At 48.1% G+C, this 26,021-nt stretch overlaps 1 protein-coding gene across 5 annotated transcripts in view; it reads left to right on the top strand.

Moving 5' to 3' along the window:
* Window positions 1-26,021, top strand: part of DGLUCY (D-glutamate cyclase) — a 157,911-nt gene that overhangs the window by 111,206 nt on the left and 20,684 nt on the right. For all 5 annotated transcript variants that reach the window (XM_030804015.1, XM_030804016.1, XM_030804013.1 and 2 more), the window contains exons 7-11: window positions 226-348; window positions 5,912-6,115; window positions 14,164-14,424; window positions 21,004-21,103; window positions 24,336-24,484. In XM_030804015.1, the coding sequence (XP_030659875.1) occupies window positions 226-348; window positions 5,912-6,115; window positions 14,164-14,424; window positions 21,004-21,103; window positions 24,336-24,484 (837 nt within the window). The remainder of the gene's footprint in view (window positions 1-225; window positions 349-5,911; window positions 6,116-14,163; window positions 14,425-21,003; window positions 21,104-24,335; window positions 24,485-26,021) is intronic.

The following is a 26,021-nucleotide window of genomic DNA, read 5'->3' as shown; positions in this document are numbered from 1 at the left end:
AGATTCTGTGTTCTGAAACCAGCACTCCACATGGACTGTAAATTATAGAGTACCCTGAGTTGTCAAGGCCTCACTCCCTATTCTCCTTCACCTCTTCCTCAAATAACATTTACAATAATCCTGCAACTTGATTTTCTTTTTTAGAGAAAGAACCATAAACTACTAAACCAGTTCTAATTGGATGCTCCCTGCTGAGGGAATTACATTTTCCTTTTCCATCTGCAGAACTGTTGGGAATCAAAGAGCTTTCCAAACCTGCCTATGGGGATGCCGTGGTATGTCCCCCAGGGGAGGTTCCAGTGTTCTGGCCTTCTCCGCTGACCAGTCTCGGAGCTGTCAGCAGCTACGGTACGTTGGGGGATAACGGGGCAATCACTCTGCCCTAGGATGGAGGCCAGTGGGGTCTACTTCTTGAAAGCGTATTCTCGCAGTACAGTGATTTAAAAATAAAGCCATAAAACAAAACACAAAATAGAGGCCTACAACTACAGTGAATCTCTCTCTGGTCTCCTTCTTTTATTTATTTATTTATTTATTGAGACAGAGTCTCACTCTGGCGCCAGGCTAGAGTGCTGTAGTGCGATCTCGGCTCGCTGCAACATCCAACTCCCTGGTTCAAGCAATTCTTCAGTCTCAGCCTCCTGAGTAGCTGGGATTACAAGCACATGCCACCAAGCCCAGCTAATTTTTGTATTTTTAGTAGAGACGGGGTTTCACCATGTTGGCCAGGATGGTCTCGATCTCCTGACCTCGTGATCTGCACACCTTGGCCTCCCACAGTGCTGGGATTACAGACGTGAGTCATCGTGCCTGGCCTGGTTTCCTTCTTTTAATCCGAGGGCTAGATCTCCTTACCAGAGCACTTTGTCTTACCACTCAATTTTTTTGTTGTTGTTGGTTTTTTGGTTTTTTTGAGACACAGTCTCACTCTGTCGCCCAGGCTGGAGTGCAGTGGCACGATCTCAGCTCACTGCAGCCTCTGCCTCCTGGGCTCAAGCAAGGGATACGTGCCTCAGCCTCCCAAGTAGCTGGAATTACAGGTGCATGCCACCACACCTGGCTAATTTTCATATTTTTAGTAGAGACGAGGTTTTGCCATGTTGGCCACACTGGTCTCGAACTCCTGGCCTCAAGTGATCCTCCCACCTCGGCCTCCCAAAATGCTTGGATTGCAGGCATGAGCCACCATGTTCAGCCTCAAATATGTTCTGATTAAATATATTTCCTTCCTTCCTTCCTTCCTTCCTTCCTTCCTCCTTCCCTCCTCCCTCCCTCCCTCCTTCCTTCCTTCCTTCCTTCCTTCCTTCCTTCCTTCCTTCCTTCCTTCCTTCCATTCCTTCTTCTTTCTTTCTCTCTCTCCCTTCCTTCTTTTCTTGTCTTGTCTTGCCTTGTCTTGTCTTGTCTTTGTTTCTTTCTTTGACAGGTTCTCACTCTATTGCCCAGGCTTGAGTTCAGTGGCATCATCATAGCTCACTGCAGCCTCAAACCTCTGGGGTCAAGTGATCCTCCCATTTCAGCCTCCCAGGTAGCTGGGACTACAGGCATACACCACCATACCAAACCAATTTTTAGAAATTTTTTGTAGAGATGGGGTCTTGCTACAATGTCCAGACTGGTCTCAAAGTTCTAGGCGCAAGTGATTCTCCTGCCCCAGCCTCCTGAGTCATAGGGATAACAGGCATGAACCACTGCTTCAGCCGTTTTGATTAAATATATATCTTTATCTGCTGAAGCATCCCAGCCCATTCTAGCAGGAGGACTAACCTTTAGCTTGGCTTTCTGAGACATTTTGGAGATTGGTGGGGCCTTGAAAACAAAGGTGAAGCCAAGAAATATAACTGAACAAGTCATTTCCCGTGGTATTTGCAAGGTGATTATAAACAAGGCCAGCAGCAGTACATTTTTTCCAAGGCCTAGGTGATATTACAACGAAGAGACACACGAGGGCGCCCTCCCTAGCTCAGTAAGATAGGAAGGTGACAGAAACAGGAAGAATAACAGCTATTGCAGACCATGGTCATGAACACTGGAAAATTCTGGCCAGGCCAGCCACACTTGCGCTGTAAGCACAGAATCTAGTGTTACTTTAATTTATTTTTAAAGCATTCAGGAGAGTTCAGCTATCAGAATGGCCTCATGCGAGGGAAAGACCATCCCTAATGTGGTGATGAGGCATGGCTGCCAAGATCCACAGGATTCCATTCGTTCGTTTATTTAAGTACTGTGTTGAGAACCTGCTGTGTGCCAGGCATGCACCCAGGCCTCAGGAGTACAGTGCTCCATGGGACAGGATGGAGTTCCTCTGGGCGCTCATGGTCTTTTCTGAGTGTGTGTGTGGGCATGTGTGTAGACACACACACCCATGTGCAGTAAACGTCCCCCAGCCCAGTGGCCTCACGGCTTTCCCACCATCGGCTGTGGCAGGTGCCCTGCAGAGGAGATCTCACTGCTGTGGGCACCCCAGCATGGCATGTTCCAGCCCTTTAGTTCTGACAGCGACAGCACAGTTGATCGTAGACGAGAACAAATGACATCAGACAGGGACAATCTTGAATCATTCTCAAATTCCTTTTTTTTTTTTTTTTTTTTTTTGAGACAAGGTCTTGCTCTGTCACCCAGGCTGAGTGCAGTGGCACGATCACAGCTCACTGTAGCCTTGACCTCCTAGGCTCAAGCAATCCTCCCACCTTAGCCTCTGGAGTAGCTAGACTACAGGCATGCACCATCATGTCCAGCGAATTTTTAAATTTTTGTAGAGATGGGGTCTCACTATGTTGCCCAAGCTGGTCTTGAACTCCTGGTCTCAAGCGATCCTCCCACCTCAGCTTCCCAAAGTGCTGGGATTATAGTCGTGAACCACCATGCCTACCTTGAACTTCAGTATTTAAACTTTGATTAGCAATAGATTATTTGCTGCAGACCTCACAACTGATGGGGGCAAAACCTGGTGTCATGCTCTGAGCTGACTGTTCTGATGTCTACCTGGCTTTGGAGTGACCAGTTTTAGGTGCCATCCAAAACACAGACAAGTGATGATTACATTCATCAGATTCATGACTTCTTCCCCTTACACATCAAATCTAAAAGTTATGTATCGGTCAGATTTTTATTTTGAAGTGCTGGCTGACTCTGGATTTCTATTAAATATGAAACTTTAAGCCAAGTGTGGTGGCTCACGCCTATAATCCCAGCACTTTGGGAGGCTGAGGTGGTCGGATCTCTTGAGGTCAGGAATTCAAGACCAGCTTGGCCAACATGGTGAAACCCCGTCTCTACTAAAAATACAGAAATTAGCCGGGTGTGGTGGCACACACCTATAATCCCAGCTACTTGGGAGGCTAAGGATTGCTTGAACCCTGGAGGCAGAGGTTGCAGTGAGCTGAGCTCGCACCACTGCACTCCAGCCTGGGTGATAGAGCGAGACTCTGTCTCAAAAAAAAAAAAAAAAAAAAGAAACTTTATTGTTTCTGTGAAATCCAAGATTTATTTACTCAATTCACATCTGCATTTGTTGAACACCTATTATGTGCAAGGCACTCTGTGGGATCCTGAGATGAATGAGCAATGGTGGCTCTTCTCCAGGAACATACAGCTGAGTAGAGATGAGTACTCAAGGATAATAATGACACTGAGGAAGGCAGAAGAGGTAAATAGTATGGTATTAAGCACTTAAAGAGCCAGGCACAAGAAACTAAGAATGAGTAAGATACTACGTGGTTCAGGCCAGGCTCCGTGGCTCATGCCTGTAATCCCAGCACTGTGGTAGGCTGAGGCAGGAGGCTTGCTTGAGCCCAGGAGTTTGAGGCCGCAGTGAGCTGTGTTGCACCACTGTACTCCAGCCCGGGCAACAGAGCAAGGCCTTATGTCTTTAAAATATATATATATATATGAGGCTGGGCGTGGTGGCTCACGCCTGTAATCCCAGCACTCTGGGAGGCTGAGACAGGAGGATCACCTGAGGTCAGGAGTTCAAGCCAGCCTGCCCAACATGGCAAAACCCTGTCTCTACTAAAAATACTAAAATTAGCCAGGTGTAGTGGTGCACGCCTATAATCCAAGCTACTCAGGAGGCTGAGACAGGAGAATTGCTTGAACCCGGGAGGCAGAGGTTGCAGTGAGCCGAGATCGCACCACTGCACTCCAACCTGGGCGACAGAGCAAGGCTCTGTTTCAAAAAAAAAAAAAAAAAAAAAAATATATATATATATATATATGTATATATAGTGCTTGTTCAATTATGCAAACCATCATTGAGGGCTTACTCTGAAACAAGCACTTTGCTGAACACTTTTTAAAAATTTATTTTTTTTTACTTTTTTAAACCACATGAGTACGCTAAACACTTTTTTTTTTTTTGAGATGAGGTCTTGCTCTGTTGCCTAGGCTGCAGTGCAGTGACGTGATCTCAACTCACTGCAGCTGCTGCCTCCCAGGTTCAAGTAATTCTTCCACCTCAGCCTCCCAAGTAGCTGGGATTACAGGCACACCACCAAGCTGGGCTAATTTTTGTATTTTTAGTAGAGACAAGGTTTCACCATGTTGCCCCGGCTGGTCTTGAACTCCTGACCTCAGGTGATCCACCCTCCTTGGCCTCCCAAAGTGTTGATATTACAGCCGTGAGCTACCGCGCCCGGCCTGCTAAACACTTTTATGTACATTTTCCAGTTTTGTTCTGACAATAGCCACATGAGGCATTATCATTACTTTACAGTCAAAGAAACAGGTTTAAAAAATAAAGTCGGCCGGGCACGGTGGCTCACGCTTGTAATCCCAGCACTTTGGGAGGCCGAGGCGGGCGGATCGCGAGGTCAGAAGATCGAGACCACAGTGAAACCCCGTCTCTACTAAAAATACAAATTAGCCGGGCGCGCTGGCGGGCGCCTGTAGTCCCAGCTACTCGGAGAGGCTGAGGCAGGAGAATGGCGGGAACCCGGGAGGCGGAGCTTGCAGTGAGCTGAGATTGCACCACTGCACTCCAGCCTGGGTGACAGAGCGAGACTCCGTCTCAAAAAAAAAAAAAAAAAGAAAAAAGTAGGGCTGGGCGTGGTGGCTCACGCCTGTAATCCCAGCACTTTGGGAGGTCAAGGTGGGCGGATCACCTGAGGTCAGGAGTTTGAGACCAGCCTGGATAACATGGTAAAACCCCGTCTCTACTAAAAATACAAAAATTAGCCAGGCGTGGTGGCAGGTGCCTGTAATCCCAGCTACTCAGGAGGCTGAGGCGGGAGAGTCGCTTGAACCCAGGAGGTGGAGGTTGCAGTGAGCCAAGATCGTACCACTGCACTCCAGCCTGGGTGACACAGCAAGACTCTCTCTCAAAAAAAAAAAAAAAGAATAAAGTCAATAAAGTCATCTCAAATTCAAGTATATTCACAATGCTAAAACCAGTTCTTAATAACTATGCTAGAGTGTTTCACATTGCCTGAAATCTAACAAGGGAGAGTCTTTAAAGAATAAAATTAACATAAAGCAAAATGTAAGTGCCATAAGGAAAAATAGAAACGATGCCATAAGGAAAAATAGAAATGATGCTCACAGAGGGTTCCAAACCTAACATTTGCTGGAAAGCAAAGCAAGATGGCTTCATGAATTTTAAGAATCCAGTAAATACTTCCTGATATCCATGGGTTAAATTGATGGAATTGCCTAGAGCTCTAGCTATAGCTGTGGCTGTATCTCACTTCTTTTCAACTCATCTTTACTTTCCTAGAGATGAGAGGCAACTGTTTAAATGGAACTTGATGTAGCCATAAACCAGCTTATTCTGACCTTGGGGCCAGCAGGTGGTACAGGGAGTGCTTAGGCTGAGTTGATGGCCAGGTGCTATCTTGCCTATCAACAGTGGGCTAGATGAGGGTAGGCTGGACTTGATGAAGTGGCTGGGCTCAGACCCTCCCGTTGTGTGTTTTAGAGACTCCACTGGCTTTTGCTAGCATCCCAGGCTGCACAGTTATGACTGACCTGAAGGATGCAAAGGCTCCAGCTGGTTGTGTCACCCCAGAGAGAATTCCAGAGGTCCATCACATTTCCCAAGATCCTCTGCACTACAGCATCGCGTCAGTCTCCGCTTCTCAGAAGATCAGAGAACTGGAGTCTATGATCGGCATAGACCCAGGTAAGAAACAACACATTTGCACCTGGAGAAACTCACCGCTGACGTAATTTTCAGTGAAAAAGGCGGGATGCAAAATGTATCTACAGGATGATTTTTTAAATGTTGATAGTGCATATAAATCTCAAAAAGACTAGAATTAAATACACCAAAATACTGACATTGATGGTCTCTAGGTAGTGCTATTATGAGTGATTTTTGCTTGCTTGCTTTTTCTTTCTTTCTTTCTCTTTCTTTTTTTTCTCTTTCTTTTCTTTTTTTCTTTTTCTTTTCTTTTCTTTTCTTTCTTTTTTTTCTTTTTTTTTTTGAGACAGAGTCTCACTCTATTGCCCAGGCTGGAGCAATGGCGTGATCCCGGCTCACTGCAACCTCTGCCTCCCAGGTTTAAGTGACTCTCCTGTCTCAGCCTCCTGAGTAGCTGGGATTACAGGTGTGCTCCACCACACCCGGCTAATTTTTGTATTTTTAGCTGAGACGGAATTTCACCATGTTGGCCAGGGTGGTCTTAAACTCCTGACCTCATGATCCGCCCACCTTGGCCTCCCAAAGTGCTGGGTTTACAGGCGTGAGCCACCGTGTCCAACCTTGCTTTCTTCTTTATGGCTTTTTCTTTCTTTCTTTTCTTTTTTTTTTTTTTTTTTGAAATAGAGTCTCGCTCTGTCGCCCAGGCTGCAGTGTGGTGGTGCAGTCTCGATTCACTGCAACCTCCACCTCCCGGATTCAAGTGATTCTCCTGCCTCAGCCTCCTGAGTAGCTAGGACTACAGGCACGTGCCACCCCACCCAGCTAATTTTTGTATTTTTAGTAGAGTCGAGGTTTCACCATGTTGGCCAGGCTGGTCTCAAACTCCTGACCTCAGGTAATCCACCCATCTCAGCCTCCCAAAGTGCTGGGATTGCAGGCATAAGCTACCACGCCCGGTTGTTTTTGGCTTTTTCTTGTTGTTCTAAACTGTAACACTAAACGTGAGGAAGTTCGTTGAGTTTATTTGCCATCCATGTTGCCAGCCAGAAGCAGATGGGGTTAGGTAGGTAAGAAAAAAAGAGAGAATGGTTTCTAGGTAGGCAACTGCCACCATTTAAAAAAAGTTATTTATGTAGTTTATTATTATTATTTAGAGATGGGGGCGTGGTGTCTCACTATGTTGCCCAGGTTGGTCTTGAAGTCCTGGGCTCAAGTGATTTTCCCACCTCGGCCTCCCAAAGTGCTGGGACTACAAGCATGAGCCACCCAGCCTGTCCTCTATGGATTTAATAATGTCCTTAATCTCCCCCTTTTGTGCCATTGCCCTGGGGTTGGGCATGGAATAGATTATTTGTATACTGGACAGCAGGGATAGTGGTGGGGGCGGGATTACTTCTCTGGGGATCCCAGTGGGGCAGGACCCTACAGCCACAGCCTCACAACAGTTTGCAGTCAACTTGTATATTGTATAACACATCTCAGGGGAAGGATAGCCCTTCTGTGTCTTTGGAGCCACTGGCCTTCTGTACATGGGAGAGGGCTGGTGGGATCCCCTAGGGGACCTGCTGATTCCAATTAGTATTTTATTTTATTTTATATTATATTTTATTTTATTTATTTTATTTTATTTTATTTTATTATTTTACTTTATTTTATTTTATTTTATGTTTTTATTGACAAGATCTCACTCTGTTGCCCAGGCTGGAGTGCAGTGATGCGATCTTGGCTTACTGTAACCTCCACCTCCTAGGCTCAAGCAATCCTCGCACCTCAGCCTCCTGAGTAGCTGAAACTACAGGCTGGCACCACCATACCTGGCTAATTTGTTGTTGTATTTTTAGTAGAGACGGGGTTTTGCCATGTTACCCAGGCTGGTCTCAAACTCCTGAGCTCAAGTGGTCTGCCCACCCCAGCCTCCCAAAGTGTTGGGATTACAGGCAGGAGCCACCACGCCCGGCCCTGCTGATTCCAATTAGAAAGAGGTTTGCTGAAAGCTGGTTGAGGGGCTTTTAACTTCCTGCTATGTCTTCATTTAAGGGCTGAATTTCTAATCCCAGGTGGCCAGCAGAGACTGCAGTTTCACCTGCCATTGTGTGTGGTAAATCCTTTCATTGGCAAACACTCATGAGAGAATTACGGTGTAGACCATACCTCAGTTTCCTCATCAGCATAACAGGAGTGATAACAATTATGCCTGCCTCTCTGGGTTGTGATGCATAATAAGGTTAATGGTGTCACCTACCAAGTTGTACTGTGCCAGGCAACAGGCTGCAAGCATTTACGTGTTTCATCTTATTAAATTCTCCCAATGACTCTACGTGGAGGCAGCTATGATTAACTTCATTTAACAGGTGAGGAAACTGAGGCAGATAAGGTGCAGAGACTTGCCAAAGTCCACATACCTAGTAGATGGTCAGGGCAGAACTTGAACCCATGTCTTCTGACTTCAAGCCCCTGATTTATAAATGTCACCTAAATTAGAATCTGAGTATAAACGGTAAGTCACAGTCTTTCCTGGGCAGTTGAAAGAGTGCTCCAGTGACTCCTGGTTCATACCCCCGTCCCTCTTCTGGACCTTCTCATGGGCCATGCTCCTAAACCTGGGGTACAAACCACCCTTGGCACCTGGAATGACTGGAGTGGAGAAGGCATATGTGGCCTCCCCACCGGCCCACCTGACTCACATTCCCCAGAGTCAGGTGGGCCGGTGGGGAGATCCAGGTAGCTACCTGGATCCGTGGTGGCCGACCTCGGTGGAGAGCTGAGCAGTGAGGCCAGCCTGCAAAGCAGCGGTCAGCTCTCTGGGCCGGACTCCCAGGGCCCAGACAGGACTGATTCCAGCACCAGTTTGAAGCCTGCGGCATCTAGGCAGAGCCCCAAAACAGACAGGCTGGGACCTTCCCCTGCTGGCCAGCACTGTCACGAATCTGACAGTGCAGACCAGCCCTAGAAATACCTAATTCTTGGGAGGCCAAGGTGGGAGGATCACTTGAGGTCAGGAGTTCAAGACCAGCCTGGGCAATGTAGACAGAGCCTATCTGTAAAAAAATAATAATAATAAAAATTAGCTAGGTGTGGTGGTGTCACACACCTGTGGTCCCAGCTACTGGGGAGGTTGAGGTGTGCAGATCGCTTGAGTTCAGGAAGTTGAAGCTGCAGTGAGCCATGATTGCATCACTGCACTCCAGCCTGGGCAATAGAGCAATACCCTGTGAAAGAAAGAGAGAGAGAGAGAGGGAGGGAGGGAGGAAGGAAGGAAGGAAGCAAGGAAGGAGTCTGATTCTGGAAGAAAGGAAGGAGTCTGATTCTGGAAGGAAGGAAGGCAGGAAGGAAGGAAGGAAGATGTCTGATTCTGGAGGGAAGGAAGGCAGGAAGGAAGGAAGGGAGGAAGGAAGATGTCTGATTCTGGAAGGAAGGGAGGGAGGGAGGGAGGGAGGGAAATGTCTGATTCTCAAGGAAGGAAGGAAGGAAAGAAGGGAAATGCCTCATTCGGAAGCAAGGAAGGAACAAAGGGAGGGAGAGAGGCAGGGAGAGAAATGTTTGATTCTCTCCCCTGGGCCTAGGAGCCAAAGTTGTCTTCCAATGACAGGGGCATCTGTAGTAACTAAATTTCTTGCTGAACCACTGGACATAGCTCTTTGCCTGTTTGTCTTCTGTTAGGTTGTTCATTCGTTCATTCTGTAGAGAATGTGGTTTCCTTTACATATAATCCTATAGTAAATTAAGGATGTAAACCCACCACAGATACACCTCATAGGTTATGCTCATGACTGTGTATACATAAAGTATCTTACATAGTTGATCCCCGGGTGGATTTTTTTTTTTCTTTTGAGACATAGTCTCACTCTGTTGCCCAGGCTGGAGTGCAGGGTGTGATCTTGGCTCATTGCAACCGCCACCTCCTGGGTTCAAGCAGTTCTCGTACCTCAGCCTCTCAACGTAGCTGGGATTACAGGCATGTGCCACCATGTCTGGCTAATTTTTGTAATTTTAGTAGAGCTGGGGTTTCGCCATGTTGGCCAGGCTTGTCTCGAACTCCTGGCCTCGTGCAATCTGCCCACCTCAGCCTCCCAAAGTGCTGGGATTACAGGTGTGAGCCACTGTGCCCAGCTGGATTTTATTTTATTTTATTTTATTTTTGAGACAGGTTCTTGTTCTGTCCTCCAGGCTGGAGTACAGTGGTGTAATCACAGATCACTGCAGCCTCACTCTCCAGGGCTTAAGGTACCCTCCCACCTCAGCCTCCCGAGTACCTGGCACTACGGGTGCACACCACCATGCTGGGCTAATTTTTAATTTTTTTTGTAGAGACGGGGTCTCCTTGTGTTGCCCAGGCTGGTCTTGAACCCCTGGGTTCAAACAATCCTCCCTCCTCAGTCTCCCAAAGTGTTGAGATTACAGGCATGAGCCACCGCTCCTGGTGCTCTGGGTGGATATATTTTTAAAATTTCTGCCATATCTTCTCCTTCACGAACATTCTTACCCAAGCTGATGGCTCTCCATTTAGCACAGAGTCATGAGGGAAGATGAATTATTAACTCTACCATTAGCTCAGATTTAAAAAAAAAAGTAATTGGGAAGTAAATTTATCGCAGACGTGGTGCACCCATTGCTTAATAAAACGAGCTAAGAGGTCAGCCACAAACACCACCCATCAATGCTGTGCAGACTGCAAGACGAAGCTTGAAGGATGAGGCTGGGGGAGGCAGATTTACAACTGTTGGATGTGTTGATGTCATCTGTTAAGGACCGTCTTTAATCCTCAAGAACAACAGATGCTTTTGATCCCCACTATATTAAATAAGCAGATAGAAGATTCATAACAGTGTATTGAGCATTACTCACTGGGCATAATAATAGACCCACTCAGTCATTTTTGAGAGGATGTTGGCTTGCATTTGAGGTGCCTGGGGAATATGAAGGGATATAGGGTTTATAGTAATGATTTTTGCACTGATAATAAAATCATCATAAATGTATTGACCAATTTACAGTTGACCAAGTTCTCACTCTCCTCTTCTCCACTTTGGTGCTCACCACGTCCTAGGAAGTAGGTTACATCCCAACTTTTTTCTTTAAAAATGTCGTTATTCTTCTCCTCGCCCCCCTCCCCCTCCTTTTTTTGAGATAGAGTCTTGCTCTGTTACCCAGGCTGGAGTGCAGTGGTACGATCTCAGCTCACTGCAGCCTCCGCCTCCCAAGTTGTCAAGTGATTCTCCTGCCTCAGCCTCCTGAGTAGCTGGGATTACAGGTGCGCACCACCATGCCCGGCTAATTTTTGTATTTTTAGTAGAGACGGGGTTTCACCATGTTGGCCAGGCTGGTTTCGAGCTCCTGACCATGGATCAGGTGATGGATCAGGTGATCCATCCGCCTCAGCCTCCCAAAGTGCTGGGATTACAGATGTGAGTCACCGTGCCAGACCTAAAATTTTATTTTACAAATGTTCCACTGTTTGATTAATATGCTGTTATTTAATACCATAAACAATGCTGTGATGAACATCCTTATTACTAAGTTTGTGAACATGCCCATGATGACTTTGTTAGGAATAGTGGGCACGAGAAGTGACTTGCTGGCTCCAGTGGAATGCACAAATTTTTTTTTTTTTTTTTTGAGACGGAGTCTTGCTCTTTCCCCCAGGCTGGAGTGCAGTGGCACGATCTTGGCTCACTGCAAGCTCCGCCTCCTGGGTTCATGCCATTCTCCTGCCTCAGCCTCCTGAGTAGCTGGGACTACAGGCGCCCGCCACCACGCCCGGCCAATTTTTTGTATTTTTAGTAGAGACGGGGTTTCACTGTGTTAGCCAGGATGGTCTCGATCTCCTGACCTCGTGATCCGCCCGCCTCGGCCTCCCAAAGTGCTGGGATTACAGGCTTGAGCCACCGCGCCCGGCCTGGAATGCACAAATCTAAGACAGAAATCACCCTCCAGACAGCACTGCTCCAGTGTCCACTCCTCCCAGCACACTGTGTGATGGGCCATGTCCCTGTGACCCTCCTATACCTGGTCTACCTCCCATTCTCCATGTGGGAAAACTGAGGCTCAGAGAAGTCAAGGGGTGAGGCCAAGGTCACACAGCTACGATATGCCAGCACCTGGACTGGAATGCAATTTTCCCGGTCCTAAGTCAGGAACGGTTCCTCCATAACAGAAATCCAAACCCCATGTCTTCTTTTTTTTTTTTTTTTTTTTTTGAGACAGAGTCTTGCCTTGTCACCCAGGCTGGAGTGTGCAGTGGTACAATCTCGGCTCACTGCAACCTCCACCTCCCGAGTTGAAGCGATTCTCCTACCTCAGCCTCCCAAGTAGCTGGGGTTAGAGGTGCCTGCCACCATGCCTGGCTAATTTTTGTATTTTTAGTAGAGACAGGGTTTCACTGTGTTGGCCAGGCTGGTCTTGAACTCTTGACCTCATGATCCACCCCCCTCGGCCTCCCAAAGTGCTGGGAATACAGGCGTGAGCCACCCCGCCCAGCCAACCCCATGACTTTCATATTCTCCAGGCACCTCAACTATAAGCCAGCGTCCTCTCACGTCCCTTCAGTCCACTGCTGATTTCGGCCACCGCCAGAGTGGAAGTTCTGTGTCCCACTCTGCCTTCGCATGCACCGTTTTGCTCTGAGGTGACCTGAATGTAGACAAAGGCACAATGGGACCTCATGAGGGCGGCTGCCTGGCTTGGCGGCCACTGGTGGGCATCTGTAGCACACACCACAGCTTCCCCACTCGTATCCTCTGGGCTGCCTGGGTTCACCTGCATAGAATTATGGGCGGCTTCCAGCACGACAGCCTCTTACCATAGGCTTGGGTCTCTCTGCTCCATCTGAGGACACCCTCTGTCCCTCATCACAGCAGGCACAGCCTGGTAGTGCAGAGGACTCAACGCCCTAATAGGCAGGTGGGTAAATGCCCAGTCTCCCTGTCGTCCGAGGACCCCGCAGTTTCTTAGAGAATCTCAAGCTGCGCTGGGCCCCAGTTGCCTTTGAAGTTAACTTGCTCACTCATAATCCTTTACTGTTTTTTTTTCCTCTTTCCCCATCTTCTCACTTGCATTTCCTGGAATCACCTCCCACTGAAATACTTGTGCCCAGGTCTTTGTGTCAGGGTCTTCTATGAGGGAATCCCCAACTAAGACAGTACCATTTCCCTTCCCTCTTATATTTTCCCTGTATTAGTTAGGGTTTGCTAGAGTGCTGTAACCTAGAAGCCCCGGGATGCTTTGCTCAAATACAACAGAAGTGTGTTCCTTTCTCACATAGCAGGCCAGGGTGGGTCTTCCAGGGTGAGTGTCCTGGGTCAGCAGGAAGGGGATCTGCTCCACTCAGTCACTCAGGGACCCTGCAGGTCTGCCGTTACATCCTGTGACCCCCAGGAGGTTCTGGCTGTCAGTACTCCAGCTGCCAGGAAAAGGGAACGAGCTTGGAGGTGCGTGTGGGAGGTGCATGCCAGGCCCGGCGGTGGCATGCGTCACTTCCATCACGATCTAGTAGAGAGGACCCAATCTCGCGGCCACACCTGACTGAAGGGAGGCTCCTCGGCCATTTACCCCTCTCTCCTTCACTGCTGGGGTCAGGGGGCCGGGGAAGAATACACTGTGGTGAGCAATTTGCAGTCTCTGCCACAGCCCTCATAAAAACAAAGCAAACGAACTAAAAACCCAAACTACTCTTACTATAAAGTTTCTACTTTAAAAATAATCACTTTTGGCTAGGCGCAGTGGCTCACGCCTGTAATCCCAGCACTTTGGGAGGCCAAGGTGGGAAGATTGCTTGAGCCCGGGAGTTTGAGACCAGCCTGGGCAACATAGCAAGGTCCTATCTTTTTTAAAAATGCCAAAAAAATTAGCAGGGTATAGTGGCGCGTGCCTGTAACCCAGCTATTCAGGAGAGTGAGGCGGGAGGATCACTTGAGCCCAGGAGTTCGAGGCTGCAGTGAGCTGTGATCACACCACTGCCTTCCAGCCTGGATGACAGAGCAAAACCCTATCATAAATAAATAAATAAATACATACATACATACATACATACATAAACAATTTTAAAAATATAGTTACTTTTACATTCTATTTTATTTTTGTCATTTCAGGGAACCGGGGGATTGGGCACCTGCTCTGTAAAGATGAGCTGCTGAAGGCCTCTCTCTCGCTGTCCCATGCCCGCTCAGTGCTCATCACCACTGGGTTCCCCACACATTTTAATCATGAGCCTCCAGAAGAGACAGACGGCCCACCAGGAGCTGTTGCTCTGGCCGCCTTCCTGCAGGCCTTGGAGAAGGAAGTTGCCATAATCGTTGACCAGAGGGCCTGGAACTTGCACCAGAAGATTGTTGAAGATGCTGTTGAGCAAGGTAAGCAGTGAGATGGGCTTGTTCCATTTTCCCAAACAGGCTTTGTGGACGAAGGCTGGAGGGAATCAGCATCTGCAGTACAGAGCATTCTCCTTCCAGCTCAGAACAACTCCGTTGTAAGCTGCATAGCCTGATTTCATAGAGAAATAGCCTCAAGAGACTGAGGCTCTGAGAGGTCCAGGGGATTTTCCCAGGTGGAAATGGTGAGCTGGAATTTGAACTTGGGTCCACCAGGCTCCAAAGCATGGGATCCTTCCTGCACACCTGCTGCTCTCCCTGTGTGATGGGGGAAATGACCTGCCCAGTATTCTTAGCAACCCGGGGCAGCCCTGGACCACCAGAACTGGGGAGGGTAGTGGAGTATGAAGTGGCTGAAAGGCTCAGACGGCAGTCCCACCTGGTCGTGATGGGTAGGGCTGCACCTGGGGCACCCAAGTGGGTGTTATTGCTGTAGGTATTGGATACACGAGGCTGTAATTCCACTATCCGTGTAAACAGATCAGCCTCGGGCTCAATGTGAACAACCGCTGCTCACCTCACCTCCATCCTGCAGGAAGTGTTATTAGGGATGAGCTGGAAGCCTGGCGAATCTCACCTGCCTCCCACTACTGATCGCTGTGTGTCCCTCAAAATGCATTCTTCAGAGGTATCTTTTTTCCTTTTAGCATTCAGAAAGGGCTTTAAACTCAGTAAGGCATACCCTAAAGCACCCATTATGTCAGAAGCTTCCAAAAACCTGTGTCTGTACGTGCAGAATCCATTTCATGCAACAAATGTGTGTTGAGCTCGAGTATGTGCCAGGCACTCTTAGGTTCTTAAGATCCACCCGTGAGCAAAACTGACATCAGTCTTGCCCCGATGGAGAGTATCTTCCAGCAGAGTGTGACAGACAAGAAACGACATGAAAGATGAATCAGTGTGTTCGAGTGATGATGCAGTGGGGAAAATGGACCAGGATGAGGAGACTGGAGAGTGAAGGGCTGGGCGGTGGCAGCAGTGGGGGGCAGCTGTCACTTTACACAGGATGGCTAGGAAGACCTCCTGGAGGAGGTGGCCTTTGAGTCCAGAATTTGGGTTGATGATGAGGGCGTGAGGCTTGGGCTGGCTGAGGGAAGGGCATCCTGGACTGTGGCAATGGCTGGGGCAGAGGCCATTAGGTGGAGTGGGGGCCCAGTGGGTTTAAGAAAGGATGACATGCCGGCTGACTGGCCTGGAGTGAATGAGGAAAAGAGAAGTGGGACGAGGGACAGAGAGGTAACAGGGACCAGATGGGACAGGGCCTCGCAGGACCCTGTGGGCAGCTGGGCTTTTGTTCTGGGTGAGATGGGGAGCCTGGGATTTCTCTGAGTCGGGGACAGCCATGTTCTGTGTGGGTTGTAAGCGATCACTGGGGTGCAGAGACAAGGGTGGAAATGGGAGACTGGTGAGTTATGGAAGGCGGGAGAGGAGGATGGTTTGGAGTGGGGGTGCCTCATGGCACATCCCTTCAGCCCCACTTTTGATTTCAGCCGCCACTGCGGTGGATGTTCTGAGTCACACTGACCCAACTGGACCCCACCACAAGCTAGGGCCCTGCAGGGCCTCTCCAAAGCCATGTGGAATCACTGGCTGATGGCTTCAGGGCACCCTCAACCCCTAGGGGACAGGACCTGAGGTGTAAGTGACCCATCCCCTGTCTTTTGGAGACACACAGGTCCTGGTGGAACTGAGGCCCCACTCCCTAGAGCAGCAACCTTGAAGGTGCATGTTCCCTCCTTCCCAGCCTCACTCTCCCTGTTCCCTCCCACATGCTTCGTGGCACCATCTCCCAAGAGACCATCTGCACCTAAGTCTCAAGTTCTGGTTTCAAAGAAACCCAGAGACAAAAAGTACAGATACAGAGGGCAGGGGGTATTGTGAGAAGTAGCCAGATGCTGTATCTATTTTGCAGGTACAGTCAACATGATTTCCAGATGGATTGGATGTGGGTGTGAGGAGAAGGATCAGGGCTTGCTCTAAGGTTTTCGGCCTGGTAACTGAAAGGATGGAGTTGCCGTGAACTGAGATGGGGAAGACTGGCAGGTTTAGGGGTAAATCAAGAGTCCAGGTGTGACATTTGCGCCCTGATGGAGGGATTGTAAAATGGTGCAGGTGCTATGAAAAACAGATGGCAGTGGCTCAAACAATTAAAAATAGCAAATACCATATGGTCTAGCAATTCCACTTCCAGGCATATACCCCAAAAAAAGAAAAGCAGGGACTCAAGAGGTATTTGTTCCTTAATGCCCATAGCACTTTATTTGCAATAGTCAAGAGGTGGAACCAAACCAAGTGCCCATCGATGGATGAATAGATAAACAAAATGTGGTATATAATTATTACTCAGCCTTAAAAAGGCAGGAAATTCTGACACATGCTACAACATGGATGACCCTCGAGGACATCTTGAGAAGTGGATTAAGCCAGTCATATTGTATGACTCCACTCATATGACGTGCCTAGAGTAGGCAAACTCAGGGCAGAAAGTAGAATGGTGGTTGCCAGTGGCTGGGAGGAGAGGGGAATGGGGAGTTGTTTATAGGTACAGGGGTTCAGTTTGGGATGATGAGAAAGTTCTGGAGATGAATGGGGGTGATGGTTACACAACAATGTGAAATACTTTATGCTACTGAACTATACACTTGAAAATGGCTAAAACAGGCTGAGCACAATGACTCATGCCCGTAATCCCAGCACTTTGGGAGACCAAGACAGGCGGATCGCTCGAGGTCAGGAGTTCAAGACCAGCTTGTCCAAAACCCTGTTTCTACCAGGACCTGTTTGTCTCATAACAAAACCCCATTTCTACTAAAAATACAAAAATTAGCCAGGCGTGGTGGCTGGTGCACGCCTGTAATCCCGGCTACCTGGAAGGCTGAGACACAAGAATCACTTGAACTCGGGAAGTGGAGGTTGCAGTTAGCCAAGATTGCACCAATGCACTCCAGCCTGGGTGACAGAGTAAAACTGCGTCTCAAAATAAATAAATAAAAAGGCTAAAACGGTAAATTTTGTGTTGCATGTATTTTACCATAATTTTTAAAAGAATGCAGGTTTGACCCTGTTAGGTATGAGGTGTCTATTGGACACACTGTGGGGAAGTCAAGGAGGCAGTTAGTGATGTATAAAGAGTTCAGGAGAGCAGCGTGGGCAAGGAGAAACTGGGAGGCGGTCAGCATGTTGGTGGGCTCTCAAGTCAAAATACTGGGTGAGATCACTGTGGGAATAAATGGAGGCAGAGCGAAGGACCCAGGATTGCATCCTCGGTCTCCTTGTGTTAAGAGGATGAGGAGAAGGGTGGAGCAATGAGTGAGGGAGACGAGAAGGAGCGGCGCTGAGGCCAGAGGAAAGGCAAGGGGCCATGTTTCCGTAGAGCAGAGAAAGGCCTCGGGAGGAAGGGCTGGCGACAGCGTAGAGCACCGCTCACAGGCCAACCTCATTTCCATCTGACAATGGTGTTGCTGGGTATTTTCAGCTGCCCCCTTCGCAGAAGTCGCTCTGTCCTCTCTGCTCACCTGACAGCCTGGCTTGGAGATGCCTGCCAGACTCCACTCAGAGCTGGGTCTTGTCTCTTGTCCTCATGGGAGCTCAGAGGGTGGAATTTGCTATATTGGATCTTACAGAACTTCTGTTACATTTGGATAAAGAAAGTAAAAGCAATTTGGCCTTTTAATGAAAATTATTTCAGCTCCCTTTTTAATAACCAAAGCCTAGGAAAAGTTTTAAAGAGGCTGGGTACAGTGGCTCAACCCTGTAATCCCAGCACTTTGGAAGGCCGAGGCAGGCAGATCACCTGAGCTCAGGAGTTTGAGACCAGCCTGGCCAACATGGTGAAACCCCATCTCTACCAAAAAATACAAAAATTAGCTGCGTGTGGTGGCGCGCGTCTGTAGTCCTAGCTACTGGGGAGGCTGAGGCAGGAGAACCGCTTGAACCTGGGAAGTGGAGGTTGCAGTGAGCTGAAATTGTACCGCTGCACTCCAGCCTGGGCGACAGAGTGATATTCTATCTTAGAAAAAAAAAAGAGTTTTAAAGATGATTAGACATTGTCATTTCTTTCCTGTCTTGAGCATAGATGGACCATAGCTCTTTCTTCATAGCTCAGAAGTGGGAACCTCATCTTGCCCAGACCTTCCTTTTTGGGGATTTTCCTGTGTCCTTTCTCGTGTGTTCCCCACTTTGGGATGCATTATGTTCCCTGCCCTCCTGGACTCCCTGGTACTTCTTCTTAGTAGCATCCTATATCCTTGATCCAATTTTGAGGCAGTAAGAAAGAAACATCCTTTACTTAGCACTGACTGTGTGCATGACGGCCAGCCAGGTACTTAGCACACAGCATGTCATTGCCCTGTCGCGGTAGTCCTGGGAGGTGGGTGTTACCCCATTTTGCAGAGGAGATAACTAATGGCTTACATAGCTTGCCCAAGGTCACATAGCAAGGGAATGGTGTGACATTCCCACCGAGGGCTGTTTGGCTCTAAGTTCAGCCCCCTTTCCAGATTGGCAGGCTGCCCCTCGCAGCACAGGGAAGGGCTGGGTCATTCCCCTTGGTTGTGACTGTCCCCCAACCCCAAATTGCCAGCTTATGGCTTCACATGTAGAATGTGTTCCGTGAGCATCACGATGACTAACAGCTACTTCCCTTTCCCACTTAGATGTGGGCTGAGGTTAGGGAGAGGGATGGGGAAGGAGCCACAGTGAGGGATTCTTTTTTTTTTTTTTTGAGACAGAGTTTCACCCTGTCGCCAGGCTGGAGTGCAGTGGCGCGATCTTGGCTCACTGCAACCTCCAACTCCTGGGTTCAAGTGATTCTCCTGCCTCAGCCTCCCGAGTAGCTGGGATTACAGGCGCCCGCCACCACGCCCAGTTAATTTTTGTATTTTTAGTAGAGACAGGGTTTCACCACATTGGCCAGGATGATCTCAATCTCCTGACCTCGTGATCCGCCTGCCTCAGACTCCCAGAGTGCTGAGATTACAGGTGAGAGCCACCGTGCCTGGCCAGTGAGGGATTCTTTAAGATTTCTGACAATGATTCTTGTTCCTCACCCCAACTTGCCCCATTGACCCACTGGGGTGGCAGTGGCGGCTCCAAAGAGCTCAGGGGCAGCGGCATGGCGGAGTAGCTGGGGGTGGGAGCCGCTGTCTAGAAGCTGCATTTGCAGTACAAGCATGCAGTTTGAACATGGGTGCAGTGCCTCCTTGGGCTGGCTCCACGTGAGTGGTGTGAGGAGCTGATGATGGAGATTGAGGAGCTGGCTGAAGCTCCTCCAAGGCTACCTTGGCAGCCATCCTGGGCTACAGAGCAGTCTGGGAGCTCCTGCAGGACCAACTAGACCATAACAGTGGGTCCAAGACACCCTGCTCCTGGCTCCCTGCCGTCTTAAGCTGTGTGTGGAGACTTTGTCTTTGGCCAGTGACTATGCTGGGATTCTACCCCAACCTGCTGTGAGATAGATTGGTTAATGAAAACCAAGTTCATTTTATTTTATTTTGGGATTTTTGTGTATTCCCCACATATTCTACAACAATATGTGTTCTTTTTGTCATTAGAAAAGGTCCTGTTTTTAAGAGTCAAATTCAGTTTGATTCACTTTTGGAAATCACTCCAATATAAGTATCCCAAGGCACAGACTCTGGGAATTTCCTTCAGTTGTTCTTGACCTTCCCTGAAGGTATGCAGGGAGGTAGGGAGTGAGTGAGAATTCGGGGTGAGAATTGGAGCCATGAAACTGACATATATACATGGCCTTGCCCAAGTTGTTTGGCATCTTTGACCTTCAGTTTTCCTCATCTTTAAAATGGGGATAATGATGGTTTTTTGGTTTGTTTTTTTTTTTTTGTTTTTTTTTGAGATGGGGTCTCACTCTGTTGCCCAGGCTGGAGTGCAGTGGCATGATCTCGGCTCACTGCAACCTCTGCCTCCCAGGTTCAAGCGGTTCTCCTGCCTCAGCCTCCCAAGTAGCTGGGAGTATAGGCGCGTGCCACCACACCAGGCTAATTTTTTGTATTTTTAGTGGAGACAGGGTTTCACCATATTAGCTGGGATGGTCTCAATCTCCTGACCTCGTGATCTGCCCACCTTGGCCTCCCAAAGTGCTGGAATTACAGGCATGAGGCACCCGTGCCCAGCCCATGATGGTTTTTATCACATGGAATTGTTGTAAAAATTAAATCAGAGTGTTCACATTGAGTGTTTAGCAGAGGGCTGGCGCACTGTCACTGAGGGCACATAAATGTATGCTCAGCCCTCGTGATGGCAGTGGGCCAGAACAGGCCGCTGTTCCCATGGTATTATGGGCATCTTAGGTGCAGCATATTTGTTAGGCTGTATTAGCCCGATTCCGCCCTCCACCCCCGTCAACCCTAGAGTTTACCCAGGACCAAAAGTAAACTTAAATATCCTCTGTGTCATGGCCTCAGCTTACCTAACATGCTCTACAGATAGATGTTGTTCAATAACAGTAATGATACCCTTCAAAGAAGCTTTTGAAAAGCCAATGTGAATTTCCCAAATCCAACACTAGAGCTGATGTGTGCCCTGCTTACCTTTATTTTCAAGGTGTTCTGAAGGCGCAGATCCCGATATTAACTTACCAAGGTGGATCAGTGGAAGCTGCTCAGGCATTCCTATGCAAAGATGGGGACCCGCAGACACCTAGGTACGTATGTCACATCCCAGTTTAAGTGGCGGATGGTGGAAACGCCAAGCCCTTCAGAGGGAACGAAGCCATGAGCCAAGGAAGATGGGTTCTCACGGACCAGACTAACAAATGAGGCTGGGGGGTTTCAAGGTGTCCTGGGGGCCTCACAGAGCATCTCCAGAAGTAACAGGTCCCTGGGCAGCAGAGAGAGACAGCATATCTTCCTGATAGAGGGGAGACATAGCACTAAAAAAAAAAAAAAAAAAAAAAAAAAAGACTCTCAATCTCAAACTATGGGTCATGACATGTTAGAGAATAGTGAAATCATTTCAGTTAGGGTATCCAGCACCTTTGGAAAATGAAATAGAAATACAGCATCATTGTATATCTTGTATAGTAATGGTAAGTACTCCCTCATAAGACTGTGTACATGCAAGTGTGTGTATTTCTTACTGCGTGTTATGGTCAAACTTTTTTTTTTTTAGGGGTGGGGATGGAGTCTTTATCTGTCGCCCAGGCTGGAGTACAGTGGTGCGATCTCTGCTCACCACAACCTCCGCCTCCCAGGTGCCAGTGATTCTCTTGCCTCAGCCTCCCAAGTAGCTGGGATTACAGGCACGCACCATCACGCCTGGCTAATTTTTCTATTTTTAGTAGAGATGGGGTTTCACCATGTTGGCCAGGCTGGTCTGGAACTCCTGACCTCAAGTGATCCACCCACTTCAGCCTCCCAAAGTGCCAGGATTACAGGCGTGAGCCACCGCGCCTGGCCACTAATTTTTGTATTTTTAGTAGGGACAGGGTTTCGCCCTGTTGGCCAGGCTGGTCTTGAACTCCTGACCTCAGGTGATCCACCCGTCTCAACCTCCCAAAGTACTGGGATTACAGGTGTGAGCCACTGCACCTGGCCTCTCTGAACTATTTTTAAGCTTACACTTCATTGGCATAAAAGTACACTCACGTTGCTGTGCAGACATCATCACCATCCGTCTTCAGAACTCTTTTCATCTTGCTAAACTGAAAGTCTGTGCTCCATTCAAAGATAATTCTCCATCTCCTCCTCAACCCAGCTCTGGCAACCACAATTCTACTTTCTGTCTTTATGAGTTTGACTATTCAAGGCACCTTGTATGAGTGGAATCATCCAATATTTGTCCTTTTGTGACTGCTTATTTCCCTTAGCATAATGTCCTCAATGTTCATTCATGTCACAGCATGTGCCAGAACGTCCTGCCTTTTTAAGGCTGAATAACATTCCCTTGTGTGTATAGACCACATTATGTTTTTGCATTCATCCGTCAGTGGGCACTGGGTTTGCTTCCTGCTCTTGGCTATGCTGAATACTGCTGCTATGAGCATGGGTGGACAAATATCTCCTTGAGTCTTTCACTTCTCCTGGACATACACATGGAAGTGAAATTGCTGGATCATATGGTATGTTCTATTTTTAATTTTTTGAGGAATGGCCATACTATTTTTTATAGCAGAGTTGAGATTTTTGAAGAACACTGTCTTGGAAGGATTGAGAGAGATGTAAAAGTACAATATGCATATTCTTTTTTTTGAGACAGAATCTTGTTCTGTCGCCCAGTCTATAGTGCAGTGGCACAATCTTGGCTCACTGCAGCCTCTGCCTCCCGGGTTTAAGTGATTCTCATGCCTCAGCCTCCCAAGAAGCTGGGATTACAGGCACCCATCACCATACCTGGCTAATTTTTTGTATTTTTAGTACAGACTGGGTTTCACCATGTTGACCAGGCTGGTCTCAAACTCCTGGCCTCAGGTGATCCACCTGCCTCAGTCTCCTGAAGTGCTGAGATTGCAGGCATGAGCCACTGTGCCCAGCCTTTTTTTTTTTTTTATCTTGAGACAGGGTCTCACTCTGTCAGCCAGGCTGGAGTGCAGTGGTGTGATCTTGGCTCACTGCAACCTCTGCCTCCTGGGCTCAGGCGATTCTCCCACCTCGGCCTCCCAAGGATAGCTGGGACTATAGGCACTCACCACCACACCTGGCTAATTTCTGTATTTTTAGTAGAGATGAGGTTTCACCATGTTGCCCAGGCTGGTCTCAAACTCCTCGGCTCAAGTGATCTGCCTGCCTCGGCCTCCCAAAGAGCTGGGATTACAGGTATGAGCCACTGCGCCCAGCCTGCATGTTCTTAAATTGGATTGTCAAAACAGCAGTCCTGCTAGTAATAATAGCAACAATAATCACTGTAACCAACACTGACTGAGCACTGAGTAGGTTCAGGGCTTCATGACAAGCGCCTCCTGTGCATTTTCTCATTTTTCCCTTTGAACACTGTGTGAGGTACACACTGTGGTCATGTCATCTTACAGATGCAGAAAATGAAGGTTAGGGAGGTTAAGCAATTTGCCCAAGGCCCATGGCAGGAGGACCTGGAATCAGAACCCAGATGATCTGCTGCCACATCCCACATTCTGACCGCTATGCCATCTGTGCCCCTTATTTCTCTGTTTCTGTCTAAAGAAGTTTGTCTTTGTGTTAGACTCATTCCTTTTGTATTTTGAGCCCTTTTCCTTCTGTTTTGTTTCTGTAAACTGAACAAGATCCTGGAAGGGGCCAGCAGCAGGCCAATAGCAGCCAATACTCTCAGCCTCTCGGCCTGGCTGTCCCTGCTGGACGAAGGGGATCTGGGTGGGCACCAGCAATGTTCCCATCCCCCATAGCAACCCTGACCATTGGCCTCCTGCTTTTATAGCCTCTGACCCTACTAAAGAAATTGCTGAGGATTCCAATGCTGGAGTTTTTTTTTTGAGATGGAGTCTTACTCTGTTGCCCAGCCTGGAGTGCAGTGGTGTGATCTCAGCTCACTGCAACCTCCGCCTCCTGGGTTCAAGTGATTCTCTTGCATCAGCCTCCCGAGTAGCTGGGACTATAAGCACCCACCACCATGCCCAGCTAATTTTTTAGTAGAGATGAGGTTTCACCATGTTGGCCAGGCTGTTCTCGAACTCCTGACCTCAAGTGATCCACCTGCTTCGGCCTCCCAAAGTGCTGAGATTATAGGCATAAACCACCGTGCCCAGCCCCAATGCTATATCTTAAACTGATTTAATAGACTAGCCTCCAGCACAGGTCCTGGCCCAGAGTAGATGTGCCACCAAGTTCTGCAGGAATGAGGGAATCAAAGAAAGAGAGAAGCGTCTTTCGCACAAACACAAGAAGGCATGACCCAACAAGCAGCCACCTCTCCATAAGGACCCTCTGACCTTTGCTTCCCAGCAGATTTGACCACCTGGTGGCCATAGAGCGTGCCGGAAGGGCTGCCGATGGCAATTACTACAATGCAAGGAAGATGAACATCAAGCACTTGGTTGACCCCATTGACGATCTTTTTCTTGCTGCAAAGAAGATTCCTGGAATCTCATCAACTGGTAAGTATGGAGTACTGGGGATGCACCAAGAATGTGGACCCATGAAGTGTCTTTTGTTGTTGTTCTTGTTGTTGTTGTTATTATGGAGTCTTGCTTTGTCACCCAGGCTGGAGTGCAGTGGCACGATCTTGGCTCACTGCAACCTCTGCCTCCTGGGTTCGAGCGATTCTCCTGCCTCAGCCTCCCAAGTAGCTGGAATTACAGGCACACACCACCACGCCTGGCTAATTTTTGTATGTTTGGTAGAGGTGAGGTTTCACCATGTTGGCCAGGCTGGTCTCGAACTCCTGACCTCAAGTGATCTACCCGCCTCGGCCTCCCAAAGTGCTGGGATTACAGACGTGAGCCACCGTGCTCAGCCTAAGTGTCTTTTTATTGACTATTGAACACACGACCAGAAAGAGTTATGTGGGGACCATCATTTTCCACTACAAAGATGGTCTTTGTTCATTATGGTTGGTATAGACACTAATGACACCGCCATTTAGAAATCCAACATCCCCACAAGCAAGGGAGGAAAAGCATATTCTATTTGCCTGACTCTAAAGTAATAAAACTAATATTAAAGTAATATCAATAGTAAAATTGAGGCGTGGCATATTATTCTGGTCATATAGGACAGAATGTACCATATATTATTTTATGAAGCATGTTAATTTAAAAATTATCTAATATATGATTAGTATTTCAATTTTTTTTTTTTTGAGACGGAGTCTCACTCTGTTGCCCAGGCTGGAGTGCAATGGTACAATCTCAGCTCACTGCAACCTCCACCTCCTGGGCTCAAGCAATCCTCCCATCTCAGCCTCCCGAGTAGCTGGGACTACAGGGTGTGCTACCATGCTTGGGTAATGTCACGTGCGTCCGTGTGAAGAGAGTCCACAAACAGGCTTTATGTGAGCAACAAGGCTGTTTGTTTCACCTGGGTGCAGGCGGGCTGAGTCTGAAAAAGGAGTCAGCGAAGGGTGGTGGGATTATCATTAGTTCTTATAGGTTTGGGATAGGTGGTGGAGTTAGGAACAATTTTTTGCGGGCAGGGGGTGGATCTCACAAAGTACATTCTCAAGGGTGGGGAGAATATTACAAAGTACCTTCTTAAGGGCAGGGGAGGATATTACAAAGTACCTTCTCAAGGGTGAGGAGGGTGTATCCTACAAAGTACATTCACAAGGGCAGGGGAATATCACAAAGTACATTATCGCAAGGGGCGGGGAGGGTGTATTGTCACAAAGTCAATTGATCAGTTAGGGTAGGGCAGGAACAAATCACAATGGTGGAATGTCATCAGTTAAGGCAGGAACTGGCATTTTCACTTCTTTTGTGGATCTTCAGTTGTTTCAGGCCATCTGGATGTATATGTGCAGGTCACAGGGGATATGATGGCTTAGCTTAGGCTCAGAGGCCTGACAGGTAACTTTTTTTTTTGAGACGGAGTCTCGCTCTGTTGCCAGGCTCGAGTGCAGTGGCACAATCTCGGCTCACTGCAACCTCCGCCTCCCAGGTTTAAGCAATTCCCCTGCCTCAGCTTCCCGAGTAG

This window comes from Nomascus leucogenys, chromosome 22a, assembly GCF_006542625.1.
Source record: "Nomascus leucogenys isolate Asia chromosome 22a, Asia_NLE_v1, whole genome shotgun sequence".
Lineage (NCBI taxonomy): Eukaryota > Metazoa > Chordata > Mammalia > Primates > Hylobatidae > Nomascus > Nomascus leucogenys.
The sequence above is the reverse complement of the archived record's forward strand: the minus strand, read 5'-3'. Positions and strand labels throughout refer to the sequence as shown.